The sequence below is a fragment of the Capra hircus genome, chromosome 3 (assembly GCF_001704415.2).
Source record: "Capra hircus breed San Clemente chromosome 3, ASM170441v1, whole genome shotgun sequence".
Classification (NCBI taxonomy): Eukaryota; Metazoa; Chordata; class Mammalia; order Artiodactyla; family Bovidae; genus Capra; species Capra hircus.
The window spans coordinates 20,058,019-20,073,246 of NC_030810.1; the positions used below are offsets into that span (position 1 = coordinate 20,058,019).

At 44.8% G+C, this 15,228-nt stretch overlaps 1 protein-coding gene across 1 annotated transcript in view; it reads right to left on the reverse strand.

The window, feature by feature from the left end:
- Positions 1–15,228, reverse strand: part of TESK2 (testis-specific kinase 2) — a 138,880-nt gene that overhangs the window by 1,866 nt on the left and 121,786 nt on the right. The window contains exons 5-10 of the mRNA XM_018043579.1: positions 11,861–12,007; positions 2,101–2,183; positions 1,791–1,875; positions 1,220–1,303; positions 917–1,003; positions 116–233 (exon numbers count right to left, since the gene is read on the reverse strand). Of these exons, the coding sequence (XP_017899068.1) occupies positions 116–233; positions 917–1,003; positions 1,220–1,303; positions 1,791–1,875; positions 2,101–2,183; positions 11,861–12,007 (604 nt within the window). The remainder of the gene's footprint in view (positions 1–115; positions 234–916; positions 1,004–1,219; positions 1,304–1,790; positions 1,876–2,100; positions 2,184–11,860; positions 12,008–15,228) is intronic.

A 15,228-nucleotide genomic window follows, 5' to 3' on the forward strand; every position in this document is an offset into this window, starting at 1 on the left:
TCTTCTGTACATGGGATCCTGTGATCACAGCCCTAGAGTGGAAGCCCTTTTGCCCCCCCACCATCCTAATATCCTCCCATGGGTTCAGGCTGGACATTCTGGTTTCATTTCTTACCCTTGGCTGTGGGCTGCAGCTTCCTGTCCCTCTCCAGCTCTTCCTCCTGTAGGCGGCTCAGAATTTCCTCCAGGGTCTTCCCAATCTCCACAAAGGATGGGCGTAGTTTGGGGTCCATCTGTAGTCATCCACAGCAGCCATTAGCCCTGACCTCCTATCTTCCATCCCGAGGATGGCATTTGAGTCTGTTTCTGGCATCTTTTGAGAGTCAGATGTGTATCTAAGAGATCTTTTCTGAAGGTTCCAGACCATAAGACTGAGCCCCAGAGTGAAGGTCAGGGAAGATGCTATTGTCTAGTACCCTCCCCTATCACAGCAGCCTTTCTATGTCTTGTCCCCTTGTTTGGCATAGAACCCTCCAAAAGTGGGTGTTCACATTGGTTGAGTTCTGCAGCTAACATGTTTCTGGAAGCCACCTGGACCAGTCCCAGCTACCCCTTAGTCATAACTGGTAGGTGTGGCCCCAGACCTAAAATGCTAACAAGAGCCTTATGGGCCTTGGACCAGTTGGATGCATGGTCCAACTAAAACCTGACCAAAGCTCCATCAATATCCAAGAAAAGGTGTAGCAGGTTTACATTACAAGCTGAGGACTGGATAATACAAAGCAATTTCCCTTTCCTTGGTCCAAGGCTCTGGCCCAGAGTCCAACAGGCACAGAGGAAGGCACATAGGCACTGCCACTCATCATTGAGAAAGAAGTCCCTCATGAGGCTGATTAGCAGCCTCTCCCTGTGGTTCTAACCAGGTGAACAGGGTTCAGCCAGCCCCAACCAAAGCCCAAGAGAAAAAGGTACTCACATTACAGCAGTTGAAGGTGAGCTGCAGGAAGTCTGGGGGACAGTCTCCCACCATGTGCTGGAAAGCATCATAGTCTAGCCCGAAATTCTGTGGATGGGTATGGTGGAGAAGGAGCAGGGACATGGGTAGACAGGTCATTAACCCCTCCACCCATGCTGGCCTGCTCAGGAGAGGTGGAGAACTGCCCCAGAGAAGAAGCCACAGACTAAGTTCCAGGAACTCCACCCCAAGAAAATAAAAAATTCCATGGCCTTGAAAGCAGCCCCATCCCAGTGGCACACTGGTCCCCATCCTGGAGCTCACCTCTGTTCGGGGAAGATAGTCTGGATCAGCCTGGATGCGGGCGATGATCTCACAGAGGATGATACCATAAGAGAACACATCCGCCTGGTGGGTAGTGAGATCTCAGTTTCCCTCGATGGGGTAAGAGGTGGGGTTTCTGCCTCTCATGTTCACTAGCCCAGGCTTGGGCCCTACTGACCACGTGCTCAGTTGCCCAGTCATGTCTTAACTCTTTGTGACTCTGGACTGTAGCCCGCCAGGCTCCTCTGTGGGATTTCCCAGGGAAGAATACTGGAGTGGGTTGCTATTTCATACTCCAGGAGATCTTCCTGACCCAGGGATCAAACCCACATCTCCTGCATTTGCAGGGGGATTCTTAACCACTGAGCCATCAGGAAGTGGAATGAAATACTGACCATATTTCATTCAGTTCATTCACCAGGCAGCTGACAGGTACCACTGCTGATTTTGCAGGAAGGATATAGATCCTTACCCTATATGTGAAGGGTGATCCAAGATACTTTATGCTAAGAATGGATTCTACAGAGAATCAGGCCTTGGGGGTCCCCAGACTCACCTTCCCCCGACTTACCTTTTCATTGTAGGGCTCATCTCGGAGAACCTCAGGTGCCATCCAGAAGGGTGAGCCCACCACAGCTAGCTTCTCACTTCCCGTGCTGTGGGGTAAGATTGTATAGAAAATCAGCTTGCCACTGGTGGGTGCAATGGGAGATCTGACTATTGGGAATTTCTCTCCCCCAAGGATGGGCACACCAGAATTGACTGAATTTAGGGAGCTGAGATTGGGCTATGACCAAGTCCTAGCCTCTGAAGAGGACGCTGGAGTTTTCCCCTTTGCCTCAGTCCCTTCAGTGACCCCAGCACCCATTAGGGCTACCCACCTGACATCAGGGATCTTCTCAGCCAGGCCAAAGTCAGCTACCACTGCAGAGTAACCATTTTCATCCCTCTTTATCAGGCAGTTCTAGGGTTCCCAAAGAAGAAGACATGCGGCTCAGAAGAGGGGACCAGCCAGCCATAGAGTTTCCCACCACCCCTCCCTACTACCACAGGGCACCTTGTCATTTTGCTTTTTGGTGAAATCATGCTCTTGGGCTGACCCCAGTGGGGCTCTGATAGCCATGAGAGATGAATTAGGCCTGGATCTTGGGTGGCTGCCCTAGGATTCATACCATGCTCCAAACACAAATATTTATCTTTGTTTTCCATGTGCTAGGCAAGGTTCTAAGTATCAAAGATACCAGAGTGAATAGAAACCCTTGTTCTCTTGGAGCTTATAATCTAGTGGAAGAAGACAGGTTATCAGACCCTGACCTCCCTTCATTCTTCCCTCAGAACATAGAGACTCAAAGACCAGGCCTGACCTTGCCAAGTAATGTATGCACAGGACAAGTACCCAAGCCTATACCAACTTTCACTGCCCACAAGATCACAACCATCCTCTCCTCTGGCATTAAAATTCCATGATCTGGCTCTGTTCTGTGATCTGAGCCCCTGGTGCCCCTATGTACATATCTTCATCCAAACTTCTTACAGACAAGCCTGAACAGGCCCTTCAAACCTTTGCCTTTGCTTTTACTTTTTCTATTTGGAATATTCTCCCAATTCTTTTTTCCTCAGAAAATTTAGTGTGCTTTAAGGTAAGCTTACCTTTCCAGTCCTGACCTCTCTAGTTCTCACCTTCAGCTTTCTCAACTCCATTAACTCCTCTCTGCCACTTCCTCTTACGGCCTAGCAGAGAGGCCATCAGCCTCTCGGGCAAATTCGGGTTTGGGCCTTCCTCACAGTATTCAATTTATGAGAGAGGTTCAAGACAAGCTTGTTGAACAAATGCTGCTGTCTCCAGAGAAAGGATGAACCCAAATGACTTTAAACATAAAGCAGCAACGAGCTTTCCCCAAATATTCAAAATGGACCTTCACCACTCTGGCTCAGGAGGCGCCTCATTCCATCCCCCTTCCTCCAGGGGCAGCAGAGAGCAGGGATCCTTGGCTCACAGGGACATTTCTGGGACTGGCAAGGCCCTCTAGCCCTCCCTCTTCCTCACCTTGGCACATAGTTGCCAAGGTATTGCTAAGTCACCTGGTTACTTCACATCAGGTACAAAATAGTCCCTTACTCTGGCCTCTCTTTTTCTGAGCTGAAGCAGCCTGTGATTTCATTACCATCTACTGCCCTCATTTCCTGATAGACATAACTGTCCCTGGCTTCTAAGCAGGCCTGTCCTTGTGCTTGTCCTGGCTTCAGCCCTTCCATCAGTCCCCTGGATTGCTCAGCAATCTACCACCCCCACCCCAGCTCCCTGACTGTACAATCTATGAGAAGATGGGTTCTAAGCCAGCCTGTCTATTAGACAGCCAAAGTCTAGGCTATTGGGCATTGGCTTGTGAGGCAGTGGCGGCTCAGATCTGTTGCTTGTTTTCCTCCCCTCCCCCTGTTCTTTCATCAACAACTCAGGCTCCTGTCTCCAAGGATCAGTCTAAAGTCCTGTTTACTACTGTCTTTACAGCCTTCAGAAACAATCCTATGAAATTCAGCTTAGGTGCAGCAGTAAGGAACAACATGGCCGGTAGCCCTTACCAAAGCTGTTCAATTTCTGTCCCATCTTCACAGTCATGAAGCCCTCTCGTACACTCACCGTAGACCAACCATCCAGGAGGAAGTGACTTACAGTAGCTTCTTGAGCTGCTGAAAGATGGCTACGGCAAGATTGATCAGGGCCCCACAACATGGGTGCGCCTGCCTAGCCCAGTCTGCCTCTGATTTGGAATGTGACCCCTGCCTATCTTAAAGCTTCTCCATAGCCAGCAGCCAGGCACTGGAGCCAAAGACAAAGATGGAATACTGAAAACCAAAAGAACCAACTTTAGGAGTCTGTATCTGAGGTGATAAGGAAAATGGGGAGGAACCTTGACCAGGATTAGCTCCTATGGGGTTTTTCAATAAACTCCTGAGCCTGCCTTTAATGAGGTCTAGACTAGTGAAGTCTGGCTGGCAACACTTGCTGTTTTCACTTCCTCATCTCCCACCCCTTCTTCACTGGCTTCTGCTGGAAGTGTTCTCCCTGAGGATCCCTCTGAGTTCCATGGCATTAAACTCAATAGACAAAATCAGTCGTTAGTATTACTTGATTTTGCTGCTGCTGACATTGCTGATTATTTCCTTCAGCATTTTTATATATGATCCAGGAATCCTATCAATGCTGGGCATGTAGAGACTAAGCCATTGTGGTCCTGGAGCAAACAGACTAGCTATCACAGGCTATTACAGGCTATTTCTGTTGCTTTTGATTCTTCTCTCCTGGCTTCTGTGACACTGTAGATTGCCTTCTCTACCTCTGGCTACTCTGAACACTCTAGGGCAGGCCCTTCCTCCCATCCCCCCCAAGGGTGATGGTCTCAGGGTTCTCCTAAGCCTACAGCTTGTGCTCTATTGTAGAGACTATTCCACATTTCTTTTCTAATTACCACTTCTGTACTGATGACTCCCAAATGTATATCCTCAGCACTGACCTTTATTTCTCAATCTTCAGCTTTGCATATCCAGTCTATATCTGGACGACATTTGGGTTATTCACACTGAACTCTATATATGCAAACATGAACTCATCTTTTTCCCCCAAAACTAAATCTCTAGCTGTATTCTTATGTCAGCTAGTACTGCCGTTTTCCACCCAGTTTGCTAAGCTAGAAACTTGGGATTCACCTAGACTTTCCACTCTTAACTCCAAATAATTTTAGCTTCTAAATGTTTTCAAATTGCCCCCTCCTTTTTCATCCCCATGACTACTGCCTTAATTCAGGTCCTCCTCTGAATACTCCAATATTCCAAATGGTCTCTGCCTAGGCTAGGCTTGATCTCCATAATCCACCTTCCTCACTTCTGCCAGCACGATCTTTGTAAAATGCAAATCTGTGTTACTCACCTACTTAAAAGCCAGCAATAATATATTGTATGATTCTATTTCTATGAAATGTCCAGATTAAGCAAAGCTATAGAAACTGAAAAAAGATTAGTGGTTGCCAAAGGCTGAAGGGAGGGGAGAACAAGGCATGGGGTTTTCCTTTTGGAACGATGAAAAGATTTGAAATTAATAGTGGTGATAATTGAATATACTAAAAACCACTGAAATGTATACTTTGGAAGGATGAATTTTATTTTATGTGAGTAATATCTCAAAAAAGCTGTTATTTAAAAGAAGCCTACAATGGTTCTTCATTTCCTATCTAGAAAATAAAATCCAGGTTAGATAGTATATGATCAGACTCCTCTGCTTTCAATTCTTATCCCCTACCACTTCAGCCTCACAGTCTGCATATCATACTGTTCATGTCTCTATGCTTTTGTTTATGTCATTTGTCTGATCTGATCTGGAATATAACCCCACCACATACACAATGTGGGTTGCCACACCCTCTTCCAGGGGCTCTTCCCAACCCAGGGATTGAACCCAGGTCTCGCACACCAGGGCTTCCCTGGTGGCTCAGTCAATAAAGAATCTGCCTGCAATGTGGGAGACTCGGGTTTGATCCTTGGGTTGGGAAAAATCCCCTGGAGGAGGGCATGGCAACGCACTCCAGTACTTATGCCTGGAGAATCCCCATGGACAGAGGAGCCTGGCGGGCTGCAATCCAGGGGATCACAAAGAATCAGACATGACTAAGCAACTAAGCACACACACACAATACTAAGTAGAATTCAATTTTCAAGATTCAGCTCATGCATCACCTTCTCTAAGAAGTCTTCTCTGTACCATCAGGTTAGGTTCAATATCCTTTTCCAAAGTATCCTTTGCATTCTCTTCTCTCTAACCTTAGCATTTGACCTAAGTGTCTGTTTCTATAGTCCCTTCCTATAGCTATAGGCTGTGCGCCATATACTAAAAGATTCAGCAAAGCAGCAATATCTTAAGAGCGAAGTGCCTTCGTGAATATTTCCTAGCTGCTTGTGCAAGGGAAAGACTGTCTACTTCTGCCTGTGTGGTACCTTACGAATTAATTGTAAAACACTATTTATAAACTAGTCCAACTGATTCAAACAACCTTGTCAGGTGGGCAGATCTGAGATTTTTACATTTAAGATGAGAAAAGTGAAGCTTACAACTATGAGTGGTAAAGATGTGGGTCTCCTGATTCTAATAGGATCCCCGCCTAAAGATTCTGACCTTTCCAGAAAAACTGGTTGAAAAGCTTTCCACTAGAGACAGCAAGGCTATGGCAGGAAAACTGTAGTCTTAAGACAGAAGCAGAGGCCCAGACCCATGGAGAAGGCAGCACTGTTTGTGCAGGCAATACAGTAAGACCCCTTTATCTGGGATGCTAGCCCCCACCTCCAAAGCTGATTAATCCAAGGGCGCCTACTGTAATGCTTGCATTTCTCACCCAACTTGGACATGGCCACAGTACAGACTAACTAACTACAGAGCATAAAATATGAACTCAGACCACTGTGCGGCTCTGAAGAACCCAGACTAATTTTCAGGCTGTGCGGGATACAAAGTCCATAAGTCAAGCTAAAGAATGCTTTATTCAAAAGTATGCCTGGAGTAAGCAACAGACATAAGAAAGGCCCAGTCAGACTTCCCTGAGGTGAGAGGTGACCTTTTCTGGTTCAAAGAGGTGCCCAGGCACTGCTGCTGCCTGGCTCCCATTCCTCTTTGTCCTCACTCCTATTATAATACATCACACAGTAGCAGAGAGACTTACATGTCTGCCTCTTCAAAGGGCAGAGACTGATCCTATTATCTCTGTATCTCTAACCTAGCACAGACATGCAGAAAGAACTCGGCCAAAGTTTGTCATGTGAAAGTCTGACGAATAAAGCTTCTTTCGAAAGCAAGTGAAGAGGCACACACTAATCATCCATTCAACTCTCCATGATGGGGACCAAGCTGACAGATTCAAAAGGTGGCCATGAACGCATTTCTGTAAGCCAGCACAAACCCTTCAGGACTGGGCCAGGGGAGACACCTGAGAGCAGATCCCAAGGGCTCCTAGGACAGCTGCACGTCTGTACTGGCACTGGATGAAACCACCCAAACGGAGAAATGCCAGGTCCATTTGTAAGTGTTAGCTCTAAGCTAAAGCTATTTCTATAACAACAAAAAATGGCTTTCCGTGTGCCAACACCTCTCTCCCCTTACCCCCAACAAAGTCACTCCATAAATCCAGTTAGAAAGAAAGTACTGATTCTATGTCTCAAGAAAGGTTAAAAGTTTCTTTTCACAGCACAGCCAGATCAGAGATTGAACTGCCCTCCTAAATGTCCCAAAGACAACTAGAGTCCAACTTGGAGAAGACTATCTGGTTTACTCTAATGTGTCCTGTCCCTTCCTCTCCATTCCACCATATGATCCTATACTTTCTCCATAGTTCTTGGGAAGTAATCTGCTGACATATCTGCATCTCCAACTTGACTCAGAGCCCATGGATGGTACAGATTAGGTTCCAGTAATTTCTATCTCCTCTAACAGCACAGTATAAGTAGTTCCAAAAGGCTGTTGATGGTTCTCATTATAAAAAATGACTACAGAGTGCCCTAACACACACTCTCTACATCCTCCAGCATTCAACTCTGTTTCTAATTCATGTTCTCTTCAGTCTCTGAAACCGTTCTCTTGAGTTTGATGTGTGACACAGGGAACCCAAAGCCAGTGCTCTGTGAAAATCTAGATGAGCGGGATGGGGAGGGAGCTGGGAGGGGCGTTCAAGAGGGAGGGGACACATGTATAGCTAATGCCAATGCATGTTGATGTATGGCAAGAACCATCACAATACTGTAATTATCCTCTAATTTTTAAAAATATATATTTAAAAACAAACAAAGAAGCCCTCCTTAGCTGCCCTTAAGAGCAAGGCTCACATACAATGGAATCAACTGCTTCTAGCCTGCATGTGGCTGTTGCCACTTCTTGATGGAGCTCAAGAACTGAATGTTTTTAAAGCCACACAACCTCCCATTTCCTTCTAAGTAATCAGCATTGCCACTGCACAAACCTAAATCAGCCTGTTTCTCAGAAGTAGTTATAAAATTAGACTGAACAGCTATATCTGACAGACTTTTCATTCTTGAAAACAGTGTTGCAGTAACCACTGATGTGTGAATTCTACAAAGGCAATACTACTTTCAGTAGGCACTCTGGAAACTAGGATCCTTTCTGCCACTACTCTAGGCCCAGGATCATTTGGAAAATGGCATATGCTTCTCTCTGTCCTGGTTTACCCACCTGAAACACACTGCCACTATTTTAAATCCCTCTTATTAGCTCTGGTCTGAGAAGCCAGGGCTGATGTCAATAGCCTAGGGACACTAAGGGCCCAAGAACACTGAAGTCATTTAAAGAGGTGGAATAAAACTGGATGTGGGACTCAAAATCTCAGTTCTCAAGCAGAGGTTCTGGCCTCTGTGCCATCAAGCACATTTTCTGCAAGAGGGCCAGGAAGCCTCTACTCTGACAGGCCCTATGTTAGGTGCTGGGGGAAAAAGGTGAATAAGAGCAGCACTTGAGAAACTCATGTGTTGGTGGGAGACACAGACACAGTATAACCATCAAATAACTGGAAGTATAAACACTAAAATATAGGTAAACCTTTTATTGCACTTAAAGAAATCAAACTCAGATGCAAGGCTGACAATGAGGAGATAATTTGGAAATTTCAAAGCCCTGCTCTGTCCCTTTAGCCTTATTTTTCCCTTGGGCTTCTCATTCTTAGGGTCAATGTCACCACCATACAGGTCTCCTGGGTGGGGCTGCTCTGGTCTAGGTGTGAACATACAACCTCTCCTTAATCTCTGCAACACTGTGAAGCTGAAACATTTGGATAAAAGGGCAATAAATACAGTCTCTCAAATTGGATGGTCTGGCTTATAAAATGTGCTTGTTTTTCTTCAACTTGAGATTCCCTAAAGTGTAGTTCCCAGCCTGTCTTCCAGTTGCAAAGTCATTTGTTCTCACCACCACCTAAAGTTCAGACCCAAGAAAGTACACCCAGTAATACCAGAGAATTATTTCTCCTAAATTCCTAGTTTCTCATCACAAGCCAGCTGACAGGGGAACACCCACCATCAACTAGGAAAACCAAAGGACAGTGGTCTTACCCTAAAGATCCAAAAAGGGTAGTCATTTTTACAATACATACAATATGACAAACCCAGACAGAACCACACTAGCACAATGGGATAAAATATTTTGGGGGCACAGAATGGAATATGATGAGTTCCTCCAGAAAACCTAGGTACCCTAGTCTACTGATTTTTTTTTGCTGAAAATACATAGTCTATAGCTAAACACTCAATTATAAAATGCTATGAACTTTTCTGCAAGGAGATCCAACCAGTCCATTCTGAAGGAGATCAGCCCTGGGATTTCTTTGGAGGGAATGATGCTGAAGCTGAAACTCCAGTACTTTGGCCACCTCATGCGAAGAGTTGACTCATTGGAAAAGACTCTGATGCTGGGAGGGATTGGGGGCAGGAGGAGAAGGGGGCGACAGAGGATGAGATGGCTGGATGGCATCACTGACTCGATGGATGTGAGTCTGAGTAAACTCCGGGAGTTGGTGATGGACAGGGAGGCCTGGCGTGCTGTGATTCACGGGGTCACAAAGAGTCGGACACGACTGAGCGACTGAACTGAACTGATGAACTTTTCTTCAGTTATTTGCCAACAGACTATCTCTGGTCAGAAATTATCTTTCTTGACTGTTCCTTCATGCATGGTGCCAGGCACAGAAGACACTCATGTGGGTGTGTAGGAAATATCTGTGTGATTGATAAATAACTGATCATGACCTCCCTCCAGTTAGAAGACATGATGCTCTCTGAGTAGGAAGCAACAATTTGATTTTAGTTGTATGCCCAAGGTAAGAGTATGCCATCAACTTGAGACAGTATCTAAGTTGATACAACCCAACCCATCTGCCAGGAACAGGTGCAGTTTTCTAAGTCTTGACTTTCTAAAACATTCTAAGGAAAGAGAAGAGGCTGATGAAGGGATAAGATACTACCTTCCAGCTCCCAGCTGTCCAGCTCTTGCTTATACCAATGAAGATAAAGGACTTCTCACAACCAGGTCTCAGCTGGTCACCAGATTCCACCAATCTACAAATGGCACTGCCACACCTAGAGCCCTACGAGCACTACTTAAAGCTATTTTCTGTGTAGTAGTCACAAACCAATGGCCAGGGTCCCTTGGGGACAGTACTGCTGTTTAGAACACCAGAACCATTCTAATGGGAGGTAGCCAGGGACTCACTGCTCTAGGTCTATTGGCTCTGAGAGCACAGCCTGCTTTTGTTCCCTTTGCAAACTTTTTCCTGTAACAGGTTGCCTTACCCCCTCATCCATGACAGAAGAGCTGCGTGAATATGTATATGCATGTGCATATGCATGTGTTGAGGGTGCAGAATGAAGTGACCGCTGTTCTTGGATGGGTATAAAACTTCCACACACCTCCCCTGCATGCATGTGTGTGTGCTCAGTTGCTTAGTTGTGTCGACTCTTTGTGACCCCATGGACTGTAGCCCACCAGGCTCTTCTGTCCACGGGATTTTCCAGGCAAGAATGTTGGAGTGGGTTGCCATTTCCTCCTCTAGGGGACCTTCCCAACCCAGAGATCGAACCCATGTCTCCTGCATCCCCCACATTGGCCGGCAGATTCTTTACCACTGAGTCTCCTGGGAAGCCTCATATACCTCCCTAGGAGACTTTTAAATCAGCTTCTGAACACAAGTTAAATTAGATGATGTATAGCTCCCGTATCAATGGTCCAACAGTACTATTAAAAAATTTTTTTATTGGCGTATATTTACAATGTTATGTTACTCTCTGCTGTACAGCAAACTGAATCAGTTTTATATATATATATATCTCGACTCTTTTTGAGATTCTTTTCCCATATGGGTCATTACAGAGTACTGAGTAGAATTACTGTGCTATATAGTAGGTCCTTATTGGTTATCTATTTTTTATATATAGTAGTACAAACAGTACTATTTATATAAGCCTTGTCATGTGGTATCCTGTGCTACTTGGCCCTGAGGTGTCTGCCTTGTAGTATAGCCAACTTCCTCTAAAAGCAACTCGTTTCTAACCTGGTCACACAGCAATTTGGACAGCAAGAGAATACTACAGAGACCAGCTGATGCAAAAGAGGAACTGGCAGGATGGCAGAAACTCAATCACACAGAAAGAAAATGGGTCAGTACATTATGGCCTCTAAAACCTGTACTCAAGTGACTAAAAATCACAGAACCCCTGCTGGAGACCATGGGAGAGAATACAAAGAGGCAGTTTCCCACACGGCCTTGACTGCTGTCACCCCTAAAGGGCAAGAATCTCTTACGTGTTCTCATGCCATCTATTCCTGCAACATACATTCAGTAGTGAGTGAAACCAAGGATAAACGTTCTCAAGATGTATGTGCTGATGGACTCAACAATGAAAGGAACCTGCTGTGAGCCAAGTTTGGCTTTCTAAGGACTAGCTATACACAGTAATAAGCTGTATCTTCCATGATTAACTGTTGAATTTATAAGAGATCTCCAACATTCCAAAGCTCATTAATGACTGGTTTCTTAATGCAGTTTTCTTGGTAAATGGGAGATAGTGTCTCACAGAGTTGTCCAAGTAAAGCCTTCGTACCTTAGAGGTGAGGTCCCGATGGAAAATGCCTTTGAAGTGAAGGTAGCTGAGGCCCACTGCTATGTCATAAGCCAGTTTCACCCTCACAGTCCAGGGCAAATGCAGGTTACTGTCTAGCAACTGTTCCAGGTTTCCAGAGTTGATATACTGCAAAACAGAAGGAAAACCCAGCTACCATTTGTCAGCAACGTTTAGGGTGGGGGTAAAACTACTAGAGGGTAAACACCTAGAAGACAGAGTGTTTTTTGTTTTTTTTTTTAAAGTTACTGAGCAGTTATTCTGCATCCGGGCACTATGGTAGATGCTGCACCTTCCTTTGAGATCACAATCTATTAAGGGATATAGACAAACAATATCATGTAGTAAATGCTAAAAGATAGCTTTGTATAGGTATGACAGCACAAAGGGTAAAGGTACAGACTCAATCTAGGCATGTCAGGGAAAGCTGCACAAAGGAACTGAGGAGTTCAAAGGATGACTTGGTGGAGCAGGAAAGAAAGTCCACACAGAGGGAGCAGCAGACATAAAGCTATAGGTTAAGAGTATGGAGTATTCAGAAAACTAATTTACTCAGTGTGGCCAGAGTACATGAGAGGTGAGGCTGATATCTTTGCTAAAGTATATGGACTTTATCCTGTCTATGAGGAACAAAAGAAGCCTTTCAAGCCAAAGAGCAACATGTTCATACTTGCTTTTTTAAGGAAAAGATTATTTCAGCAATGGTATGATGGATGGATTAGAGTGGAGAATATGGAGAAGGGAAAATAGGTTAGGAAATTATTGCAATAATCCTGGTGAAGGAAGAATGCCTGAGTTAAGGCAACAGTAGAGGCATTGGAACAGAGCAAGATTCAAGATTTTAGACGGCAAAGTCAAAAAAACCTGATGAATGCCTTGATGAGGAAGATGAGAACAATGAAAAGTTCCTAGGTGGATTGCAGGCTATTGGCCCCTGTGTGCCATTATTAAATATCCAGAATATAGGGAGAGGAGGTTTTTAGAAGAGGCAATGCTAAAACACAGGGAGTACAACTAAGACATGCTGGGCTTAAGGACATATGGAGATACCCTATACCAAGTCAGTTTAAAGTTTGGGAGCAAAATCTGGGCTAGAGACTAACATTTAGGAGGCAATGACATTGAGCTGAAGTAGTCACTGAGGCTAAGGAATGTATGGAATTGCCCAGGGTTTAACATGTAAGGTGGGAAATTAACAGAATCCCAAACAACTGGAACATTTACAGAAGCAGGCAGAGGAAGAACCACCAAGCAAGGATGTCACCGCAGAAGCCAAAGAAGGAGAACATTCCAAAAGAGAAAATGACCAAAGTATCAAAATGCTACAGATCAAGTAAGATGAGCCTGAAAAGTGTCTACTGAATTTGCCTCTAACAAGTCACCGGCAGGATTTCCCTGGTGGTCCAGTAATTAAGAATCTGCCTTCCAATGCAAGGGATGAGGGTTTAATCCCTGGTCTGGGAGCTGAAAATCCCACATGCTCCGCCTCAACTGCTGAGCCCACACTCTGGGGCCCATGGGACACAACCAGAGAGAAGCCCATGCGTCATAACAGAAGATGCTGCGTGCAAGACCCAATGCAGCCAGATAAATAAATAAGAAGTCGCTGGCAACCATGGCTAGAGCAGTTTCAGTAAAGTGGTTAAGACCAGAATAAGACCAAAGTGAATTGAGGAGTGAGTAGGGGACAAGGCTAAATGGAAACTACGTGAAGATATACTCGTTCAAGAAATCTGGCTGTCTGTCATTCCTCAGTTCAGTTCAGTCGCTCAGTCGTGTCCGACTCTTTGTGACCCCATGAATCGCAGCACGCCAGGCCTCCCTGTCCATCACCAACTCCCAGAGTTCACTCAAATTCACATCCATCGAGTCCGTGATGCCATCCAGCCATCTCATCCTCTGTCGTCCCCTTCTCCTCCTGTCCCCAATCCCTCCCAGCATCAGAGTTTTTTCCAATGAGTCAACTCTTCGCATGAGGTAGCCAAGGTACTGGAGTTTCAGCTTTAGCATCATTCCTTCCAAAGAAATCCCAGGGCTGATCTCCTTTAGAATGGACTGGTTGGATCTCCTTGCAGTCCAAGGGACTCTCAAGAGTCTTCTCCAACACCACAGTTCAAAAGCATCAATTCTTTGGCACTCAGCTTTCTTCACAGTCCAACTCTCACATCCATACACGACCACTGGAAAAACCATAGTCTTGACTAGATGGACCTTTGTTGGCAAAGTAATGTCTCTGCTTTTGAATATGCTATCTAGGTTGGTCATCACTTTTCTTCCAAGGAGTAAGCGTCTTTTAATTTCATGGCTGCAGTCACCATCTGCAGTGATTTCGGAGCCCAAAAAAATAGTCTGACACTGTTTCCACTGTTTCCCCATCTATTTCCCATGAAGTGATGGGACCAGATGCCATGATCTTCGTTTTCTGAATGTTGAGCTTTAAGCCAACTTTTTCACTCTCCTCTTTCACTTTCATCAAGAGGCTTTTTAGTTCCTCTTCATTCATACCCACAAAGAGCTGCTAAGTTTTGTTTTGTTTTGTTTTAAAAGAGCAAATAAGTCTATTCATACAGAGATAATAATAATAACAACAATAGCAGCAGCTGCTGCTATTAGTTGGTGCTTACTTTGTGCTAGGCACTACTCTGAGGACTTACCATTAATTACATCATTTAATCTTCACAAAACCCTAAGGTAAGTGTACTATTATTCTCATTTCACAAGAGGTATTTGGAGGTTTAGCAACCTGCTCAAGGTTACCCAGTTATTAAGCAGCAGAGCCAGGGTTCAAACTCAGGCAGTCTGGCTCCAAAGTTCACGCTCTACCCCTGTATTAAATTGGAGAATAGAGGCCATGGCACCTGGACCAGGGAGCCTCATGTAGAAGAGGAGCTCAAAATTTTTCGCTAATTAAATTCATGAATTTACTCAAACCTCACATGATGTATTATTTCCCTCCTCCTTCCAAGGAAGAAAAAGGGGCAAATTCCTCTAAGCCTAAAAATAAGCACCTCATACCTTTTCGTAGTGGGGGGTGATATTGGTTTTACAAAAGACTAGGGAGCCTAATGGGAGAGAAGACAAGAAATCTGAATTTTAGTCCAACTCTGCCTCTAAACAGCCATTTTACTTTGGACAAATCAACTAATGAGGCTTTCCTTCTGTTTTCCCATCTATACAATAGGTATGATAATCCATGATCAATATACCTCATGATGTTATTATAAGAACTGAATACAAATACATGAAAGTGCTAAGAAAAAAAATAATAGAAGTTTCATATAATCGTAGATTCTCTGATGTGGTAACATGAGTACCAAAACGAACCAGTTGGGGGCAGCATGAGGCAGCAT